This window comes from Sciurus vulgaris (genome assembly GCF_902686455.1).
Source record: "Sciurus vulgaris genome assembly, chromosome: 15".
NCBI classification, from domain to species: Eukaryota; Metazoa; Chordata; class Mammalia; order Rodentia; family Sciuridae; genus Sciurus; species Sciurus vulgaris.
In genome coordinates, this window is record NC_136476.1 from 86,601,076 (window position 1) to 86,623,433 (window position 22,358).

General features: G+C 56.9%; 1 protein-coding gene across 13 annotated transcripts in view; it reads left to right on the plus strand.

The window, feature by feature from the left end:
- The window catches only part of NTNG2 (netrin G2), a 61,121-nt gene that overhangs the window by 23,551 nt on the left and 15,212 nt on the right, over positions 1-22,358 (plus strand). For 12 of the 13 annotated variants that reach the window (XM_079111730.1, XM_079111733.1, XM_079111724.1 and 9 more), the window contains exon 3: positions 1,869-2,512. In XM_079111730.1, coding sequence (XP_078967856.1) covers positions 1,869-2,512 — 644 coding nt within the window. Of the gene's footprint in view, positions 1-1,195; positions 1,467-1,868; positions 2,513-22,358 lie in introns of those variants that run through there. The other variant, XM_079111736.1, reaches the window with a different exon arrangement.

Consider the following 22,358-nt stretch of genomic DNA (forward strand, 5'->3'; position numbering starts at 1 on the left):
ATGATGTCACCGGTCCAGCACACAGAGAAACCAGGCTGTGGAGGAGGCCCAGAGACAGCCTCTGGGGAAATCGGAGAAAACCCACGACATTCCTCCTGCCCCCACCCGCCCCTTTTGTTCACTAGGGATGGGGTTTGTCTTAGCTCAGGCTGCTGGAAAAAGTACGACAGACCTGGTGGCTTCGGTGACAGAAGTGTATCGGCGCTGGAGTCTGAAGTCCCAGGTGAAGGTGGCAAGAGTTTGGTTTCTCCCAAGGCCTCTCTCCAAGGCTCAGAGGTGGCCGCCTCCCCGCTTTGTCCTCGAGTGGCCTTCTCTGCGTGTGTGCCCGGGTATTTCTGTGTGTCCACACTTCCTCTTCTTATTCAGACCCATCAGACTGGAGGACAGCCTACCCCAGGGCCTCATTTAATTCAATTGCCTCTTTAAAGACTCTGTCCCCAGTGGGGCTGGGGTTGTGGCTCAGAGGCAGACTGCTGGCCTCGCATGTGTGAGGCACTGGGTTCAATTCTCAGCACCGCATATAAATAAGTAAGTAAATAAATACAGGTCCATCAAACTAAAAAAATATTTTAAAAAGACTCCCCAAATAGTCATGTTCTGTGGCACTGGGGATCAAGACACCAACAGGTGGATTTGGGGATAGAGTCATCCCCTAAGGAGGCACGGGGCAGGGTGGTAGAAGGTGTAGGGCTCAGGACCTGGTGCAGACCCTGCCCCAGCCAGGGCCAGCTCTTAGGGCATCTGCCCAGGCTCCTCCTCCCATCCACGTGACCGCTCGGTCCACCCTGGACTGGTGCCCTTCCTGGCTGCCGACTGGCAGAGGCACTGAGGGCTGTCCCTCACAGTCAAGCCTGCCTCCTTCACCCCAGCAGCCTGCTACCTTCCTGTCCCCAGGCCTGGCTCTGCCATCCCCACGGGGCCTCTCGGCCCCTCCTCATTCTGGCAACAGCGCAGGATGGGGTGTGACGGACCTAGAGCGGGAGCCTGTGGACGTCCCTCCGTCTGCCAGGGTGTCAGTAAGCTCACCAGCAGTGCAGGGCAGGTGGGCAGGAAGAGGGGCACCAGGCAGGGCAGGAGCCGGCTCACCGTCTGAAGCACTGGTCCTGCCTGCCCCGGGCCACAGTTTCCCCTTCTGCTCAGTGAGGTGCTGGACTTGAGGGTGAATTCTTTGCGCCCCAAGGTGTGCAAATCCGGCCAGGCCACATGGAGTGGACAATGGCACCACAGGGCACCAAGGACAAAGCTATTTTGGTTGAAGAGGGTTTTGCGGATCCTGCATCAGTGAACCCCAGGGCTGGCCCTGCTCACCGAGGGCTTGGGCCGTCTGGGAAGCGGCCACTACAGAGGATCAAAGCCGTGGCCAGAGGCAGGCTGCAGTACCACCAGCAGGGCTAGCAGGGGTGCCAGCTCAGCCCTTCAGAAGGTGATGCATCCGCTCCCCCTGGAGGGGGCCAAATGGCTCATTTGTGAGTAAGAGGTTTTTAACTCAGATCCAAGCCATTTTGCCTCTGAGCAAACCAGACACCTGAAATATTTATCAAAGGGCTGTAAGTGGTCTGGGGTGCTGTGCAGTTGTTAGTGACTGTGGGCTTTTTTTTTTTTTTTTTTTTTTTTTTAATTAATAGACTTTATTTTTCAGATCAGTTTTAGGGTTGCAGAAAATTAAGTGGATAGCACAGAGTGCCTAAGGCCCCTGTCTTTCCACCCGGCCAGTCTCCCTGTTGTTATTTTATTGGTGTGGGACAGGCCTCTTCCTCATGAGCTCTGTGATTGCTGGGCAGACATCTGGGTGCACCGGCAGGGGCTGGGTGTGCGGGGCTCCCCAGGCCCTCAGCAGCCCGCCCACCTGCCTCCTCTCGGCCCTGCAGGAGAACCCCTACCTGTGCAGCAACGAGTGCGACGCCTCCAACCCGGACCTGGCGCACCCGCCGCGGCTCATGTTCGACCGGGAGGAGGAGGGGCTGGCCACCTACTGGCAGAGCATCACGTGGAGCCGCTACCCGAGCCCGCTGGAAGCCAACATCACCCTGTCGTGGAACAAGAGCGTGGAGCTGACGGACGACGTGGTGATGACCTTCGAGTACGGCCGGCCCACAGTCATGGTCCTGGAGAAGTCCCTGGACAACGGGCGCACGTGGCAGCCCTACCAGTTCTACGCCGAGGACTGCATGGAGGCCTTCGGCATGTCGGCCCGCCGCGCCCGCGACATGTCGTCCTCCAGCGCCCACCGCGTGCTCTGCACCGAGGAGTACTCGCGCTGGGCGGGCTCCAAGAAGGAGAAGCACGTGCGCTTCGAGGTGCGGGACCGCTTCGCCATCTTCGCCGGCCCGGACCTGCGCAACATGGACAACCTGTACACGCGGCTGGAGAGCGCCAAGGGCCTCAAGGACTTCTTCACGCTCACCGACCTGCGCATGCGCCTGCTGCGCCCCGCGCTGGGTGGCACCTACGTGCAGCGCGAGAACCTCTACAAGTACTTCTACGCCATCTCCAACATCGAAGTCGTGGGCAGGTAAGACCTGCTGGGGCGCGCTGTCACCCGGCTCGAGGAGGGTACCTGGTGCCTGGGACATTACCTGGTTCCCCAGTGATACCGTGCCTGGGATGTTATCTGATACCCAGGTGGGTACCTGGTACCTGGAACAGTACCTGGTACCTGGCTCTCACCTGGTACCCAGGATGTCACCTAGTTGCTGGGACATAACCTGAGTCCCAGGATGTTACCTGGCCTAGGACATTATCTGTTACCAAGGACACTCATTGGTTCCTGGGCCATTACCTGGTACCTGGATATTACCTGGGGGTGTAGGTGACCAACTGGTTCTGCATGTCTCAGGCCATTTGTGTATTTGGCAGATGCTAAGCTGGTCTGCAGGGGCAAGGACCTCAACCAGAGCCAACTGTAGATGGGGCTGCTGCTTCTGCCTCCTGTGGATCATGGTGAGGGTGGAATAAGTTTAAATTGGTGAAGCGCTCAGAATAGGGCCTGACACAGTGTATGCTAAAACAAAACAAAAAAAAAAGTTGAATAAATATATACTGGTTGAAATAATGGCATGCGAGGACTGGGGCAGGCCAAGGGAGGCCCAGGGTACTGGAGCATAATTGGGCCAGGAGCAGTGTCCGTGGGTAGGGGCTACACCCAGAACCCCACTGGGAGAGTGGGCCCTGGGCACCCTCTGCAGCAGCTCTAAGTACTGCCCAAGTGTGTCACTCCTGACGAGGGGCAGGCAGTTTGCTGCAAGGGTGTACAGCTTGATCCTGTGCTCGTGAAGTAGGCAGTATGCCTGTGTGTGAGTCCTAACGCTTAAATAGGCACTGCGAACAAGTGGCTTCGGCTCAGGAGAAGCTTTCCAGTGTGGGAAAGCTGGAGGCCCATTGGTGGCTGGCGGCTGGGGCGATTCTCAGTGTGTGGCTGGGCGGGGCAGCCTCTTGCTTCCACTTGTTTGCATTTTGTTTTACTCTGTTTTGCTAGGCTGGGGATTGCACCCTGGGGCACTCTACCACTGAACTACTCCCCCCACCCCTGCCGCCCTTTTTTATTTTTAAATGGTCACTGCCACCGTGGACAGGCTACCACGCCAGGTTCATTATATTTTACTTTGACAGAGTGTGTGGATTCCAGGAGACAAAGGCAAAGGAAGACATATGGGGAGTTGTCAGGTTCAGGGCTGGCAGACCAAGTGAGGCAGGTACACACGCAGGGGTCAGTTTGGACTCCCATGATTCTTAGCCTTCCCTAAGTTTGACAGGAGATTTAAAATCAGGAATGCTCTGGAAGCCACCTGATAGATGAGCACTGTTGTGAAGCCAGGAGTCCTGGTTTGGTCTCTGTTCTTCTCTGTGACCTCTGACCTCTGCCTTGGAATGCATTGCACATTCCAAGGTTGGACAAGGCTCGCTCTCCCCAGCCAGCTGAGCAGGTCGGGTGGGAACCCCGTCCCCAGGCCTCCCCGGGGTTGTGGCCTATTTTCTGGCCTGCCTTGGGCTGCCACAGGGGACCATCATCTTCTCAGCCTGTCCAAAGCCCCTGCCCTATACTTCATTTGTGGCTCATGCAGGTTCCTGATGTCTGGGCCAGCTGCTGGGCCAGGCCTGGATGGTGATAGTCGGGGCCTTCTGGGGCACCTTAAACCTCTGCAGAGTGACTATCTTTCTAGTGACCTGAGGTTCAGGTCTCACCCCTCCATGCTCCTCTCCAGGACTCAGTTTCCCATCCGTGACAAGAGGATTGGGGTTGCCCAGAGCCTGCATCTTCCTGATAAGGTAGCAGGTGACCCCTGCCCATTGGTACACAGTACCTCTGGGCACCCAGCCTGGTGGGCACACGATTCCATCCACAGGTAGAATAAGTACTCTGCAGGCAGGAGGTTGACAGGAGTGCAGCAGCTCGGTTGTGGATTAATCAGGTCTGGTTAGATGGTTGGGCCACAGGCTGTGACTTCCTCCTCTTTCCTTCTGGGAACCTCGTCCCCCCTGCCATGCCCAGAAACCAGAGGACCCAAAGGCAAAGGCAGTGAAGGGCCCGACAGATGATGCCCCATGTTCTTGAGTGTTCTCAGTTTCTGGGATTTCAGATTGAAACTTTTCTGGGATTCCCTGAGCATTTCATGGTCCATGGTGCCTCCCACTGTGACCTGCTGACAATCTGGAAAATATTCATCGAACATTTGCTGCAGGCTCATTTGCTCTTCAGTGCTGTATTAACGGCTTCATGTGTATTTTCTCGTTTGATCAATATTCATTTAATTCCCTGATGGTTACTGGGGCCAACGATCCCACACGCTGAGGAAAAGCACTGAACCAGCCGGACCTGAACCCTGCCCCTTGGCGCTTTCCCTGCAGGACTGGGCTCCCCCAGCCTCATGTTTTCAGAAGAGGAATCACACAGCTAAACTAAGTTTCAGCCAGTCAGGACCCAAACCCAAGCACGCCCGAGCTCTGTCTAGTAGGTCTCCACCATTGAGCCTCCTCTGGCCACGAGCCGGCCCCACAGGCTCCTCAGCCCTGGCCCAGCCCTGGGCCTTCTCTTCCCGTGCTCCATGTGTGTACTGGGGCCACCTCCCTGGCCTCTCCTCCAGGGTCCACAGTCCTGTGATTCAGATGTGGCTGCCTGCTATCCCAACTCCGAGGGGGACCTGGATGACAGGAGAGGCGGGAGAGGCATGGTGGAGGCACCTGGCTGCTGCTGGGGAGGCGGCCTGAGGGGCTGGAGAGTGAGGAGCTGGCACTGGGTCCACAGGACCAGTGTTCACAGGGCCTGGGAGACGTCTGAGAAAAACGGCCCAGCAGAAGCCATAGGGAAGGGTGTGGTCTGTGGAGAAATGGAGCTGGCAGGACCCTCACGGGACGGACCCAAACTTGGGCAGACCCAAGTTTGCCAGATCTTCTGATGTCACAAGAAAAGGCACACAGCTTTTTTACTGAACCCAATAAAAAATACCAGGATTGAACCCAGGGGTGCTTGACTACCGTGCCACACCCCCAGCCCTCTTTTGTATTATATTGGACACACTGAGTTGCTTAGGGCCTCACTAAGTTGCTGAGGCTGACTTTGAACTCGAGATCCTCCTGCCTCCAGCCTCCCAGGTCACTGGAACTACAGGCTGTGTCACTGTCACTGTTCCTGGCAGGCGCACAGCTCTTTAAGAAAAACTTTGAAACTCTGTCCAAGTGAAACAAAATTCTGCTCAACCCTGGGGCTCACGGGCCGCCAGCGCGCCCCTCTGTCGGGAAGCGCAGGGTCTTCTTGCATTGTGGCAGCAGCCATGATTAGCAACCCCCCGGCAGGGCTGGCAGCTGGTGCTCCAGGTCTGGGGTTGGGGGAAGCAGGAGTTCATCTTTTCTCACCCCCTGGCCCTGCCTCTGAGACAGACTCCTCTGCCCAGAAAATTCTCATAGACTCCAAGGAACCAGCCTAGCTGGGCCTTTGCCCTCCAGGGACAGGAAGGGAGTGAGTCCCCTCTCCTGGGGTTCTCATGCCGGAGGGGTAGTTTGTGGGGGTGGTGGAGAAAGGTCTTGCACCTGTCTGTTCAGCAGCGTGCAGCGTGGGCCTGGGAGCAGGAGCAGCAGGCGCGGTTCGTTCAGCGTGTCTCTGCCAGGCCTGGCGTCTTCTCCCTCTTTTGCCTGGGAAGCTAAAGCCCTCTAGAGGGAGGACACATGCCCAGGCTGGGCCCGGGCCTGATCTGACCTAGGACTGGAAACCGACCGGGGCCTGGCTGCTCGTCCAGGGGCCCTGGGCTGCCCCTGTCCCTCTCTGTTGCCTACTCGTCTCCTCCCATGAATGTCCTGTCCCTATTGATTGCCTGGTAACTGGAGATGGACAGAGCACAGGACCAGAATAGAAACAGCAGAGGGAGGAGAACCTCAGAGGCGGGTGGGGAGAGGGGACTGCAGAGAGACGGCGCTGTCCACAGCCCCACCCGTTCTGGACCGGACACTCCCTCTGGTCTCTTCCTGCTCTACAGGAAATCCGGGGCTAAGAAGTGAATTGTGGGATGTCATGTAACTCTGTGACCCCAGCTGGGACCTGGAGGGGACGGTGCTGCCCCTCAGCAGTTGTCACTATCCCTTACTGAGCAAGTCTCACAGCCCAGCTGGTGTCCGGAGTGTCACTGTCCCCCTTAGACATAAGGGGAAACTGAGGACTAAGAAACAGATGGAGATGCCCTTGATGGTTGGCATCAAGAAAACAAAGGAACAAGTGTTGGAGAGGGTCTGGACAGACTCAGGCCTTGCTGGTGGGAGTGGAACCTGGTGTAGCCCCTCCAGAGAACAGTAGGTTGGTTCCTGAGAAAGCTAGATATGGAATTATCATGGGATCGGAAATGCCGATATGTCATCGGAAATGCCGATATGTCATATGGTATATGTCTAGGCATATACCTTAGAAGAAGTGAAGCAGGACTACAACAGATATCCACACATCCATGCCCGCAGCCGTTGCCAAGACTCAAACAAACTGAGTGTTCACTGCCAGATAGATGAATAAACGAGTGTGGTCTATACTCACGGTGGAATATTATTTGGCCTTAAGAAGAAGGAAATTCTGGCACATGCAATGATGTGGTTGAATCATAAAGACATAATGCCCAGTGAAGCCAGTCACAAAAAGATGAGCGGGGTAGCCCTCCACTTACACAAGGTCCCCTGAGCATTCAGATTCACAGAGACAGAAAGCAGAGAAGAGGAGATCCCACCCACTGGGGCTTGTGGGGACTGAGGCAGGAGAATCACAAGTTCAAGACCAGCCTGGGAAACTTAGAGGCCAGTCTGGGAAGCTTAGAAAGACCCGTCTCAAAATTTAAACAAAAGTTTTGGAGTCACTCGTTGGCAGAGAAAGTTGGTGGTGGCACAAGGCCCTGGGCCTGGTCCATGGCACTGCACAAGAAGAGAACGATGGTTTCCAGGGGCCAGGGGCGGAGCTGTGTTTACGGGGCAGGGCTCCAGTTTGGGGCGATGCGGTGGATGGCTGGGTGTCAGACTCTGCAGGTGAAGTCCTGGTCGGGTCACCGACCCACCTGAGCCTCCTTCCCTTTCCCTCACGTGGGTCAGTAACCTTGAGGTTTAACTGGGACCCTGCCTGAAGAGGGTGGGGAGCCGCGGCCCTGGCTGGCACCGGCATGTGGCTAGAGCGCCAGGTCACAGCGAGCCTGGGGTCTTCTGCAGGCTCGTGGACTGTGAGGAGGCGGAGCGTCCATGGCACTCCCAGAAACTAAGTGCTATGTGTGCTGTGGTCAGCTGGGAGAGGACCTCGTTTCCACTTCATTCCCAAAGGGGCGTCCCTAAAAGACAGCTTTGTGTTCTGCTGTCCAGAACTGTGTTTTCCACCCGGTGTATCTGTGCCCAGCTCTCTGGGGACAGAGATTTCATTAATTGCAGTCCACTCACCTTTAACCGCCCTTCCCGTGCCTCCTGAACTGTTGCCTCTATCAGAGTGACACATGTGATTTGTGCACCTGCTGAGGAGCAGAGGTGGCAGCGGGGCAGCCTGGGCTGGGGAGTGCATCCCTGGGCCGGTGGTCCCTCTGCAGAGGAGGCAGGAGGGGGCCAGGGGTTAGCCAGGAGCCCACAGATGCTCTGGGGAGGGAGTGGCTCAGGCCACACCTGCCCTGAGATTCCTTTTCCTCCAGGACTTCTCTCACCTTCCTATTAATCCACTCAGATACTTTTCGCCAGTGCTGTGTTTGTGTCCTTGGGTGACTTTCAAGATGCCACACTGGGTGACTTGAAACAGGAGCGTCTCACCTCACAGTTGTGGAGGCCAGAGATCTGCAGTCCACTCTGCAACCATGGGAGAGCAATCCCCGGGCTCCTGGGCATGGGCTCCTCGCTGCAGCCTTGCCTGTCCTCTTCCTGCATGGATATTGGCACCTGTCTCCCCTGTCCTGCCCATCGAATTGGATTTAGGGGTCGCCCACCTCACAATGGCTTCGTCTTCTATCTTAGGCATAGCACCAAAGGTTTGTTCAGGCCCTCCGCATATCTCCCGGTGGACGCCATTGAAGCCATGGCAGGCACCTACTCCGTGCTGGACACGACCAGGTGCTGGGCTCCAGAGCTTCAGGGGGCCGACACTCTGGTAGGGACAGTGTTGGGATAGACAAACCAAATAACACTAGACTGGAACCAAGCCAGGGGAACATGGGAGTGGACTGGGGACCAACCTGAGACTTGGGCCCCATGTGCCCAGGGAGGGTCCTTGACTTGGGGAGGTGGGGGCCATTCCCAGCCGGGCAACGGCAGGCGTGCAGGTGCCTAGGCTGTGCCTTCTGAGACTTAATGTGCCCCGGCCATGAGCCAGGAGCTCTGTGGGGTGGGAGCAGGTGGGCCAGGCTGTGCCGGTCCCACGCAGGGAGCTTGTCCCGTCCTGGGTTGTGGACGCCTTTGCAGAGTGCAGGCTTCTGGTGCGTGGAGAGCTGGGGTTGGCAGGGGGAGCTGGAGACGTGACCAGTCCCTCCAAGCCTGCTGGGTTCTGGCAGCGGAGGGAGGAGATGTGGGCCACCTGGATGGTCCTTGGCAGTGGACAGAGGGCTGGGGGCGGGCAGGGAACAGGGGCCCCCAGGGATCCCCCAGGGATCGGGTTTGAGACACTGGGTAGATGGGATTGAATGGAAAGAACTCAAGGAAAAAATTTCTGGAGGGAATTTAAAATTTTTTTCGTTTTATTTTTGTATTGTCTTGCAGCAAGTTGACCTTTTGAGGGTAAAATTGTATAGCTTTTAGCACATTTGTAGATTGACGTGGCTACACCATTGCCTGGATCCAGAACAGCCTTGTGCCCCCGCGCTGCCCCAGGCACCTGCTCTCCCCCACCCTGCTCTCTGAGGCACAGCGCATGTCCTTGAAAGCCGCCCGCAGGTGGAAACACACCTCAGCTCAGTGACTTTGAGGTTTGTCTCCTTGCTGCCCAGTGGGCTCGTTCCTGCTTGTCCCAGGGCAAGATCCCCTGTGGGTGGCGTGCTGTGGCTGGTGCACCATTCTTGAGCCGGAGGGCGTCTGGTGGCTTTGCTGGTGGGCATCTGCTTGCCTGTGTGAGGACCTGCCAAGGCCTCCTGCAGAGGGCCGAGCCGGGAGAGGCTCTGCGTGAACCTGTTGATCTCCAGGCACCTTCAAGCGGCTTCGCCGCTCCAAGGGTGACGTGCCGGCAAGACTGGGCATCCCAGATGGGAAGGCCAGGGTGGGTTCGTGGGCTCAGCAACATGGAGGTGGAAGGTGACTTGTGGAGGGTAGGGTGTGAAGTCACTAGGGTGTAGACGGAAAAGGATTTTACTTTTTTTTTTTTTTTTTTTTTTTTGTGGTGTTGGGGATTGAACCCAGGGCCTTGTGCTTGCTAGGCAAGCACTCTACCAACTGAGCTAGATCCCCAGCCCTAGAAAAGGATTTTAAGCTCTGAATAAGGGGCAAATGCGAGGGGTGTCCATGAGTTCGGCTCCACAGGGGAGCAGGGAACAGGGTCTGGGCCGCTGGCAGAATGGGGGAGGGGTTTTTCCTGAGGAGATGGGAGGCACTGTGGCACCCTGGTGTCCTGGTGGAACAATCTGGAACTTCTGGGGCAAGAATGGAGAGACAGCAGGAAAGCTCTGGAGAAAGCAACCAGGGCGGGAGGGCATGTCTGAGCAGACAGGCACGGGCTGAGATGCAGTGGAGAGAAGGCTGACTGATTCCATAGGTGGTCAGGAAGCCCACCCCAGCACCTTTGGAGACCCACAGCCCTGAAGGGTGGCCCTTCCTCGTGGCTCATGGCTGACCCCTTCCTGCATGCAGAGCGGGGGCACCGGCCACGGTGCCAAGGAGCAGCGTGAGCTGGAGCCACAGCTCCTTTTACTTGCCACTCTGGCCCAGGGCAGGTCTCTTCCGTGCCTCCAGCCTCAGTTTTCCCACAAACAAAATTGGACCCTTCTGTAGTGAGTGTTGTCTGAGAACCTGCAGGTTAGCTCAAGGCCTGGCACACACCTGTGCCCTGGAAAGGGACTGTTGTCGCCTGTGATTCAGGTGCCTGAACACAGGCCCCGCTTCCTGGGTGCTTCCCCTGCTGCGCCCCGTGGAATCCCTGGGCCCTGTCAGGCCTGGCTCTGTCCCCCAACCTTTTGTTGGTTAGTGAAGTCATTTTAATATTAGGCGTAGCTGGAAGTGACCTGGGGAATGCTGCCCCATCGGGGTGCAGGCCTGCCCACTGGGCCAGCGTCAGCAGCACCTGCCCTCCAGCCCCAGCTTGCGGCCTTGTCAGACGTAACAGGCCAAGGAGGCCTGGACAGGATGGGCGGAGCTGGAGACTGGAAGCCCCATGGGAGGGGGACCAGTTCCAGACCAACTATCACACCCTGTTCTTGTCCCCTGCCTTTACCCTGAGCCCTTACTGGCTGGGCTGTGGACACACTCGTCCCAACAGAGGGAGCGTGGGCAGGTCATTTTGAAGCTTTGCTGGTAGGTGGATGTCTGCATCGGCTTGTGGAGGGGTGCTGGGGATGGAGGCCTGGGATGCTCCTCTACAAGCTACACCCTCGCCCTTTACTTTTCAGTTCGAGGCAGGGCCTCGATAAATTGCTCTGACTGGCCTCAAACTTGCCACCCTCCTGCCTCAGCCTCCCCAGTTGCTGGGATCACGGGTGTGCACCACCATGCCTGGCTTCAGACGGATTTTAGATGTTCCCTGTGCATACCCACTCCAGGCCACACACACCAAGTCACATGATCCAGGCGTTCATAGTGCACCCAGGTTCACGTGCACTCTGGTCCCCGCCACGTACACGAACACACTTCCCCAAGCACCAGCCAGGTGCCCGCTGACTCTGCTCCCAGCTGCACACCCAGAGCAGCCTGGAGTCAGCAAGGGGTCTTGGCCTGACTGCCCAGCCTCAGAGTTCTCCAGCCTTCTCCCACATCCCAAGCCGCCCACTGTGCACCTGGGTTCCTGGAGGCCACCTGCCACTCTGAGGAAATGCCCCTTTGTGGACTCCTGGCCACTTTCCACCCCTCTCAGCCTGAGCACCCATCAGCTCCCAGCCCCTGAGAAATGAGAAAAGAAGTGTCGGGGCATCAGGATTGTGTGTGGGGGTGACTGGCCCCGCCCGTTGCTCCCTGAAGTCTGGCCTTCCCCTCAGTGTTCCCAGACTAGGACGCGGCCACGCCCTCTGCACGCTTCCCTCCAGGGGCTTCCGCTGACCAGCCTGCTAGGCCACGCGCCTCCCCGCCCCGCACTGGGGCAGGCCATGGTGTTCTTGTCCCCAGTGCACCCGCCCTCCTCGCCCTCAGGACTGGTGGAGAGGTCTCTCTGGAGCTCCTGGAGGCTGCAGCCCCCATGGCCTCGCCTCTGGGCCTCCTTGGCCTTGGAGGGGCGCAGAGTCCCACCACCGTAGCCGCCACACACATGCACATCCGACACCCCACACAGGCTCCGAGCTCTGCGGGGCCCCGGCCGGTGGCACCGGCACCAGAAGGCAGGCAGGCCACGCGTATGGGGAACTCACTCACGCCAGTTCACGGATGAGTGGACTCACTTAGCCGAACAAATGAGTCTCATTATTTGTCTCTCCCAAGAAAAGGACTGGGGAGTGGGGCCAGCTGGGGGGCAGAGGCGGAGCCAGAGAGTTCCCCGAGCCCCCTTGGCCACCCACCCTTCTGTTGTGGTACCTGCTCCCGGTCCTCCCTGGGTGGGGGGAGTCTGCTCTTTGGCCTAGGGCTTGGGCCTGGCTCTTCCTCAGGGGTGAAGGGACGTCCCCTAGGAAAGAGGGAATCTTGCATTAGGGAGCCGGCCTGGTCCTACCCAGTGTCGCCTAAGCCCACCAGCCCCCCACATCCCCCTCTCCCGTGCTCTGGGAGGCTGCCTGGCTTTGTAATGGGTAATAGGATTTATCAATGGACTGGGAGAGGTGGCGGATGTTAAGCACTTAATATAGAAGCCCAAATTCGATTTAACCAATGAACTCAATTGCATCCCGGGAGGAACACCAGCCGGCGTCCGTCCACCTTACCCTGGAAAAACCAGTCAGGTGGCCGAGGCCCCCACCTCCTCTTCTCAGGGCCTCTGGTCTTGATTGGCAGCTTGGGGAGCCTTTGTCCCTTCCATGGCCACACCTTCCCATGCCACCTGTTGGCTGGAAGCCCAACTCTTCCTGGCTCTCCCTCAGTGCAATCCCAGATTCATGATGGCCTCCTGGTCACTTCTTATCTGTGGACCCAGCCAACCCCTTTGGCTTCTCTCCTGACCTTTTCTTGCATTCATTAACTGCTGCCAGAGATGGCCAATCCTTCTGCCTACCAAAGCATATCTACAACCCCCAGGCCGTGGAGTCCCGTGAAGCTTGACTCAAGCAGGAGTGGGTGGGCAGGAGGGCCGTGTCCAGGAGGAGGACTTGAATGGTGGCCCGCAGCGAGGCCCATCACCGGCCTTGCCAGGCTCAGGGGAAAGCCCTCGGGCCACCTCTTATGGAGGCAGGAAGTGCCCTGGGGACACCCCTCCCCATCCTGCAGACATCTCCAGGCCAGCACAGGGAGGGGGTTTGCCTTCTTGGAACCCAGAAGCCCGGGAAAAGGTTTTCCCAAAACAAAAGACCAGTCTTTCCTGAAGGATGTCAGCTCTCCCTGGCGAGAGCCCCTGCCGCTGAGTCGGACGGTGGCCTCGCTCCCGACTGTGCCCTTCGGGCATCAGAACCGCTCAGGTCTCCCCTCCATTTGGCCAAGGTGTGATAACATGTCACCAAGCCTGGACGCCCTGCAGTGTGGCCTTGTGAGGAGGGACGCCCTCCCTGCCCGGGCCCGGGTGCCCGAATTAGGGGACGCCTATGAACGAACGCTCCATGCCTCATGGGTCTGGGCCTCTGGGGAGCTGCCTGGGGCCCCCCTCTCCCTGCACAGCCCGGCACTGTCCTGGCTCGCTCAACTCCCCACTTCTCGCCTCCCCCAGGAGTGGTGACATCACTTTTCGGCAGCCAGGGGTTGACCTACATTCCACCAGCCCTTCAGTCTGGGAGATGCTCCAAACACCCTGCTCCTCACCGGGAGGAGGGAAGGACCCAGCTCACGATTTTTGTGGCACACCAGTGCCAGGCCCAGATCCAGATGGTGCCCCCGCTGGCAGCTCCTGGGCACTGCCCGCCCCTCCCTGCAGGGCAGGGCACGCTCCAGCCTGGCACAGACTGGTGTCCCTGCTGTCCTGCGTGTGGCTGGCTGTCAGATCCCCAGCTGTGCCTGCCACGTTTCCGAGAACTTGGGTTGTCTTCCCCTGGAGGTGAGGCCTGGCGCTGCCCCTGAACAGTTGTGATCTCCTGGGGCCCAGTAGGGACTCGCCAATTCCAGAAAAAGAGGCAACTTACCTGAGAAGGTCATTGCAGCTCTCTGTCCATGGGTGGACAGAGGGCCAGCAGGCCCAGCTGCTAGCGGTGAGTAGGTGTGCTCCACCCCGGGAAGCCAGAGGGGCAGGGTGAGGGCGGAGGGTAAACCTCAGCCACACAGTGAGCAGAGGTGGCAGGGGGTCTGTCAAATGAAATGCAGGACTCTCCATTAACTTTAAATTTCAGATCAACAAGGAATAGTTTTTAGTATAAGTATATCCCAGATATTTTATGAGATATACTTATGCTAACAAAAATTATCCATTGTTTATCTAAAAGTCAAATATAACCTGGCGTCTGCATTTTTATTTCTCTTTTTTGTTTTTGTGAGATTTTTCCCTTTGGAGCTGAGGTCTCTGTTGCCAAGACTGGCCTCGAACCCTAGTTCCAAGTTTTTTTCCTGCCTTAGCCTCCTTGGTAGCTGGAACTACAGTCATGACACCTGGCTGCCATATTGTCTTTTCTTTGCTAAATCTGGCAACCATAACGGCAGGGGGCTCTGTGGGGAAGTGACTTCAGGAGACCAGAGAATACATCCCACTGGGGGAGCCGCTGGGGGCCTGGAGAACATGGATCATGTCTGCTTCAGGGCTCTGCTGGCTGCTGGGAGGGGTGTTAGCAGGACAGAGTATATGAGGGGCCTGCCCCTTGGGGCTGCCAGGGAAGGGCAGTCTTTGCCCTCCTGCCATCCTTCCCTCTCGGGCTTGTTAACCATTAGCAACAATGTTAGCAGCTGGTGTTGGTGGGGGGCTCCCTCTGGGGGCCCTGTGCTGAGCTGCCAAGTGTCATCTGGACACATGGGAACAGCACATTCCAGTGCCACAGACCACTGGCAATCCCAAGACCTGCCCACGTTGGCACAGACATAGGGGTAGGGGTTTAACCCGGCAGTCTGTTCGCGCCTCCCCACATCCACAGGCACTGAGGACCTACTGGGTGCCAAGCAGTGTGAGGCACCCTGGACAATTAAGTACCAAGATTGGTATCCGAGATACCGTGCAGCCTTTCCTTTTGTGACAGAAGTGGACTGAGACCCAGAGAAGTGACTTGCTCAAGGTCACCTAGCAAATCAGCAGCAGGGCTGGGGCCAGAACCTGGCTGCTGGCTGTGTGTGGGCGCGTGCGTGCGTATATGTGTGTGCATGTGCGTGCGTATGCGTGTGTGTTCGCGTGTGCGTGTATGTGCGCGCCTGTGTGTGTGTTGTACACTGTGCTTGTTGCCCCAGCCCCTTTTCCACCACGGCCCAGAGCTGGCACCGGGGGCTCTGTGTTGGGCGGGCCCAGGTGTCTCCCTGCAGGCAGCCAGCCTCATACTGTCCCTCGGTTCCTGATTAAGTCCTGCATTCTAGTGGACGGGACAAGTGCTGTGTAGCCATCAGGTGGCCCAGCTAGTGGCTTTCTGGGGAGGCCAAGGGTACTCCAAGGTCAAATTCAGTGATTCCTTGGGAAAACTGACCCCACAGATGAAGGGGAGAAATTTGGACGGAAGGCACAGCTGGGATGCCCCCCCCCCCCCGCCACCAGGCAGGGCTGGTGTCCGGAGGGAACATGATTCAGGATCCTTTTATTCTGGGGCTGCCTTTGTTTAGAGAAGGCCAGGCTCAGAAGTGCCCCCCAAGACCTCCTCTTCCACCCAGAGACGCGGTGAGTTATTGGCCTTGACCCATCTCAGTCTTGGCTTCTCACCTGCAAAGGGGAGGAGCGGGGCCTTTGGGTTTTCACAGGATTTGGTTAATAATGCACAGTGCCCAACCATGTATGAGTGTTCCTGAATTATTTATCTGTGCTTGCTTATTTATTTTATTTACTTCATCTCCCAAAGGCCTGCTGGAAGAGGGAAGAGAAATCACAGGACACTGGCCTGAGGGAGGGAGGAGGCACATGCTTGGGTCTGGAGGGACGGTGGCCTGGTTGCACTTCCAGGGGTCCCTGTCACATGGAGACTTTAGGCCGCTTCCCACTACCTGCATGAAACCCTTCCTACAGTATGGTTCACCGGCTGTGTGGCCTTGAGCAAACTCACTTAACTTCTCTGTGCCTCATTTCCTTGTCTATAAAAAGGAAATTGGAGTAGCATACTCTTATTAAGGCTCTTGTGAAGAGTTAGGTACGTTCGTTCACGGAAAGCTTTCGGGATCCCTGGCTCTAGGTGCTCCTAAGCGTAGGACACAGGAAACCAGTGCTCACTGTGCATTTCTACACCTGAAGCCAGCTCTCTGTAGCCTGTGTCTCCTCTGGTCCTTTGGCAGCTCTGTGAGGTGCTGCTCCTGCCAGCTTCTCCCAGGGTAGGAAGCTGGGAATAGACCAGGTCAGCACTTTACTCAGGTCACACAGCACATGGCAGAACGGCCCAGGCCAGTGGACATGGGGAACAGGGCCACCCTCTCCCATCCCTTGGAAGGGCACAAGGAAAGAATGCAGCCCCGTGTGGTCTCTGCCATGTGCTGGGCTCATTCTGCACCAGCCCTGATGTGCGGGCAGGTGGGCAGCTGGCAGGGGGTGCCTCTGCCCCTTCACTCCTGCCCCAGGTCACAGCGGCCACATCGCTGATCTGCAACCCAGGCTAAGCAAGAAGGGAGGGCCTGTGCCGAGCCCCGCCCACCAAGGCCACACGGCTCCTGGGAGAGCAGACGTGGGGCCAGCCGGGGAACCTTGGGCTGCTCAGTCCTCCTCTCAGGCCTCAGCTTCCCCGTCTGCACGGTGTTGATGGTGATCACTGTGGAGGGCAGTGCTAGTTCCCACCGGCTGTCAGAGGGGCTGTCATGCCAAGTGAGCACCCAAGTGTCCTTGTGTCTACCTGGCAGCCGCTGAGGCCCAAAGCCATGGGGCTACACGTGAGCTGCTCCCTGGGCTCAGGCCTCGCTTGGCCCTCGCCAGCCCAGCCGTGCACCCCTCCCCCACCTGCCCTGCAGCCCCCCCATTTGAAACCTGCAAGTCAGTGGCTCTCAACACCCCCAGATCCGGGCTACCACCGCCACGGGCAATTTTAGACCATTTTCATCGCCCTATAAAAGATGTAAGGCATCTCTGTTAGTCCCATCCCCATCAGCCCAGCCTAGCCTTCCCTGATCCGTCCCCAGAGATTTGCCGACGCTGGGCATTTTGTATAAGTGGTGTCACACGGTATCCGTCCTTTGGTGTCTGGTTCGTTTTGCTTGGCATGAGGTTTCCAGGTCCAGCTGTGGGTCTGTATTCCATCTCTTTTGTTTACTCCAAAGTCTTGGTCATTTACCCCCATGTTTCCCATTGAGAGTTTTCTGGATTTTGCTCTTACATTCAGGTCTTTGCTCCATTTTGAGTTGATTTTTCATACCGTGTGACATAAGGGTCCGACTTCATGCTTGTGCTGTGGATATCCCATTGTATTTCTTTAAATCAATGACTTTAATTCTTTTGGCTTCACCTAGGCAATGACGTTCCTGAGATCACGGGTCCGTTTGATAAGCTCGTTGAAAAAAAGACTCTGTATTCAAAACTAGATGGAGGCCTTTGGAGCTGTGTAACATTTCATGCACCCTTTACCCCAGATCACCTCAATGCCCGCCTGCAACTGACAGTGACCGTGAGGACTTCCACAGCCAGGGAGAGTGCCTGCAGGGAGGGGCTGCAGAGGCTGCCCTGACAGGTGGCACTTGGCCTGGGGCCCGGCACTGCCCCTCAGCGTTAGCTCCCGGAGGGCCGGAGCCTCGAAGCACTGTCAAGTCAGAGGGAAAGCGTGGGCGAAGGCTCAGAGGGCGGCAGGATGCAGAGGCAGAGGGACAGGCGGAGGGACAGGAGAGAGCCAAGACGTCAGGCCCCATTCCCAAGCGCACACACACGCATGCGAGTCACCCAGAGCCACCCATGGAAGTCAGGAAGACCAAGCAGTGCCTGCTGTTGGCTGGGACTGGGTGCCAGCCCTTGGCCAGCCTTCCCACGCCATGCTGGGAGGGCAGTTCTCCCCTCCTCCCCTGAAGAGGGGGCACGGTGCTCATCCCAGGGCTCAGCCAGGGTGTGGGACCGGCCAGGACGTGTCTCATGTTCCTATAGGAGACAGGATTGGGGAGCAGAGCTGGCAGGATGGGGCCTGAGCAGAGCCAGGGTCAGGGAGGGACAGCTGGACTAGGGTCAGGAGTGATCAACTGTGTGACCTTGGGCAGGCTGCCCCCACCATGCGCCCGGGCCTGTCCAGCCCTGACAGCCAGCGAGTCCCTGTTATCATGGGTGCAATATGCTGCTCAGATTCAGCTGGGCTCTTATGCATTTTTAATAAGACAAGGTCAATGTGATCACCCAAAGTTGATGGCAATCTTTTCTTTATGTAGCTGATGTCTAAAAATATCCCTTCCTCAGGCCAGTGGTGTGGAGAACATTCCTGGTTTCATACAACTGGGGTATTCCTCTCCTGCTAGCTCAGTGGGGTGTTAAATAGGAATTCAAAAGGAAAAAACTGAAACCTTCTGAGGTCAAATACATTCTGCAAACAAACCTTTATCAGACACAGACGGGTTTCCTTCCTGCAGGATTTGTCAGAGCCTTTAATACAGTAGTGTGCACCGTGACACTTGTGCAGCGGGTAGAGGGAGGGGCATGGAGGGGGTTGGACAACATCATAACCTTGACCAAAAAGGTCTAAGCACAGGAACTTGTCTCTGCTGCTGATCATCTCTGGGGTCCAGTGTTTCCAGGAAGAAGAGCCGTTGATGCCAGCAAGTGGCCGCCCATCTCCCTCTGGGTCTCTCCAGGGCTGAGCACATAGTAGGCCCACAGCACTATGTCATGGTGGAAGGACTGGGTCTCCAGAGACTGAACAGGCTTCTTCTTGGTCCTTTTCTTTGGGCTGGTGTTGTGTTGAGTTCTTGCAGCAGGTTCGCCCTCCGAGCTGTAGCAAGATGGACCCAAGGAACACAGGCCGAGCTGCCTGGGTCTGAGATGCGGTGGGGCAGGCATGTGTGGGATGCTGGATGGCTTGGATTTGGGAATAGTTGCGTATGCTCAGCCTGAGGTCCTCTGTGCAGTCTCGTGCTCCCGTGCTTTGGCCGAGACCCACCACGGGAGTTCAGGCGAGGGGCAGTCCACCTGTGGCACCGTTTCCACACCCGAGTTACCGGTTCGGGAGCATGTCGGGTTTGGGAGGTGAGGAGCTCAGCCTGCAGTCTTCACCATCAGCATCAGCAGGCGAAGGGCTTTGCTGTACATTGGGATTCTGTTCCAGAAAATTCCAGAGGGTCCCAAGAACCGAGTGTCACAGTGTATGTGTGTATGAAAAGTGGAGGCTTCCCGAACACCCCCCCAAGGCTGGAAGGATTCGCGGCTCCTCTGGGTAGGACAGGAGTGAGCTCGGAAGCAAGCCGCCCCGCACCTCCCTTCCTGCCTATGAATAAGCATAGACTTTATATTTGAGAGCAGTTTTAGATGTCCCACGCCCTGCACCCTGTCCCAGCTCCCCTGCAGTCAACACCCCGGAGGGCATGCATCAGGCTGACAGGTCAGCACCACCCGGAGCAGGAGGGTTGGATCTGGTGCTGGACATTCTGAGGGTCTGGACCATCATGGTGAAGTGACTCACCATTGTGGTGTCGCGGGAATAGCGTCGTTGCCAGAAAGCCCTGCGCTAAATAATGCAGCTCTGTGCTTACCATAGCCGCGCCAGCTACAGAGGATGCTGAAAGGTGAGAACTGACGAAGAAGAAAACCAGATCCCCTCCAGTCCCAGCCCCGCCCCTCCTAAGAGCCAACATGTGTGGCTCGGGGTGATCCAGGTACAGGCTGATGTGTTTTAAACACGACCAGAAGCTCCAAAACACCGGTTCGGGTGTCCCACGGTCTTGCAACCCCTGATCCATCCCATGCTGGTGTCTTGGCCTCAGGCAGACTCCTCTGGGTTCCTCTGGGTTCCACTCCCAGTGACATTTTGGGCAGCCCTGTGGCTCTGGGCAAGGGGCCTCACCTCTCTGAAGTGGTGTCCTCACTCTTAGCATGAAGGTGACAAAAGAGGATCAAATGAGACCCGCCTGGCACACAGTGAGCATTTGGGAACCGTCATGTTGGGAAGGTTGCCCATGCTTGAAATAGACTTCGACAGCTCAAGAGTGATGGACTTGACAATCTACCATCGTCTGGCCTCCCAGAGAGGGCCTGACCGACGGCCGGTTCTGTCCCACAAACCCACTGGAAGTTGGAGGTGTCCTTTGTGGGAGGTGCACACTGACAGTGGCCTCTAGCACTTTGGGGATAAAGTGCACCTCATGGAACTTACGGGAGGCTGTGCTGAAAGCGTGCAGGCTGGCTCGCACACCGCGGCGAGGTCCAGAGTCACCGGAACCAGCGTGGGCCAGGGACCTTCTGCACCCTACTTTCCTTGATGGGTCAGTGAAGTGGGAGAACACAGGAGGCACCCGCAGTGTGAGAGAAGGAGAGGAAGCAGCAGGGAAGGGGTGCTGGGCAGACATCCGGGAAACCGTGTTTCTTTTCTTTCTGCAGAACTGGGTGGAACCAAGACCCCTGCCCCTGCTAGTCAAGGGGAGAGTGCCACCAGGGCCCAAGGTGCCTGCCCCTGGTCCCTGCCTCCTCCTCAGCTCTGTCTCTGGCACCCCTTGCCCCTCTGGTCCCAAGATAAACCAGTCACCTGGAGCAGCCACACAGAGAGAAGACACACCCAGCAGGACCCTCGGCCCACCACTGGCTCTTCCTCCCTGGCACAGTAAAACCCAGACCCTGTGCCTTGGAGAGCCCCTCCCTCCCTGTGATCTCCTCTCAGCCCTGGGGGCTTCCATCATGCTATTGTTCTTTCTAGAAGGCTCTCCCCTTCTGGCCTGGCAGCAGGTGATCCTCTTGCAGGTTCTAGTTTAAAACTGCTGCGAGTTTCAAAAGAAACCAGATTATAATAGACCTTGCCAAGCGAGTGCCAGCTGGGTGACCTCTCAGAGGCCATGAGAGGCAGGCAGGGCGGCAGGTGGCTGAGCGAGGGCCGCCTCTGCCTTTGGAAACCAGGCGGCTCCTGACTTCACAGCTGCCCTGGCTTTTCCTGACCACCGGGTGGACTTCCTGGGATGTGTGTTGGACCTGGTGACAGACAACTTGCCAAGCAGCAGGCCCCAACAGGACCGATCTTCTCATTGAGAATGCAGGAAGATGTCCCAGGGCAGAGCCCCCTGTGCCTTTTCCTGTCTCGGGTGCCCCCACCAAGGGCCTCCCTGAATGAGCATCTGTCCACGGCCTCCAGCCTCTGTCTGCAAGAGTGGAGGCCACTTCTGTCTGCGGAGCTCTTTTGGGACGACTTCACGCTCCCAGGCCTACGTCACTCCTATCTGATGCTTTTCTGGTTCACTCGTATTCTGATATGGGAAGATTTCTGAGATAGATCGTCAATATTTGGAAAAAGGAAATCACAGACTGATGGGTTTAGGAGAATCCTATTTTTATCAAAATACGCAAGGAGAAATATTTAGCGTAGACTAGACTCCTTCTGTATTTCCTCCAAAGCGGGGTTGCTATTGTGCCTCTGCGGGGTCATCCCGCACTGCCCTACGCCGCTCAGGCTGCTCCGGGACCCGCTGCCCACCTCTGTGTGGCGCTGGGGCACTTACGGCCACTGGAAAGAGCAGTGGAGGATTCGAATGACTTCTTTAACTGAAAGGCTACTTTCAGAGCAGTTTTCAGTTTGCAGCGACTTGAGTCCCAAAGTTCCCAAGTGTCCCTGTTGGGTACGGTTTCCCGTTAACTGTGTTACAGCTCTGAACCAGTAAGTGATGAGTAACTTAGTAACAGGTCCAGAGGTGACCTCGGCTCCTGCAGTTGCCCCTTGTAGCAGTGTGGGTGTCTACCATCCAGTGTCACCAGGAACAGTTTCACTGCCCGAAGCCCCCCTCCGTGGGTGGCTGACTTGTCCTGCCTCGTTGCCCCCACCCCCAATCACAGATTTTTTTCAATTGTCTTCCAGTTGGACTGGAGGCTCCAGCAGAGCAGGGCCCCATCTGCCTCACTGACTAGTAGACTCCCTGCTCCAGCTCAGAGCCTGCCTTTTTTTTTTTTTGGTACCAGGGATTGAACCCAGGGGTCCTTAACCACTGAGCCACATCCCCAGCCCTTTTTACTTTTTATTTTGAGACAGAGTCTCATTAAGTTGCTCAGGACTTCACTACGTTGCTGAGGCTGGCTTTGAACCTGTGATCCTCCTGCCTCAGCCTCCAGAGCTGCTGGGATTGCTGGCATGGCTGATGTACCCTGCTTGAGCCTGCCTCTGCACAGGAACCCTGTGAATATCTCTCCTTGCATATTTAATAAAAATAGGATTCTACTAAACACATCACTCTGCAATTTGCCTTTTCCAAATATTGACAATATATCTCAGAAACCTTCCCATATCAGAATATAAAGCTTTTTCTCTCTCTAACTTCGTATCGTGGACAATCTCCAACACACGTACAAAAGAAGAGGGAGTCTGCCATGACACACCTACCGCTTCAGCTGCCTACTAGCAGTCCTTCTCGCTTCCTTAGTATCTGTCCCTGTTTCCCCTTTTTGTATTTGGAAGCAGATCATCCCA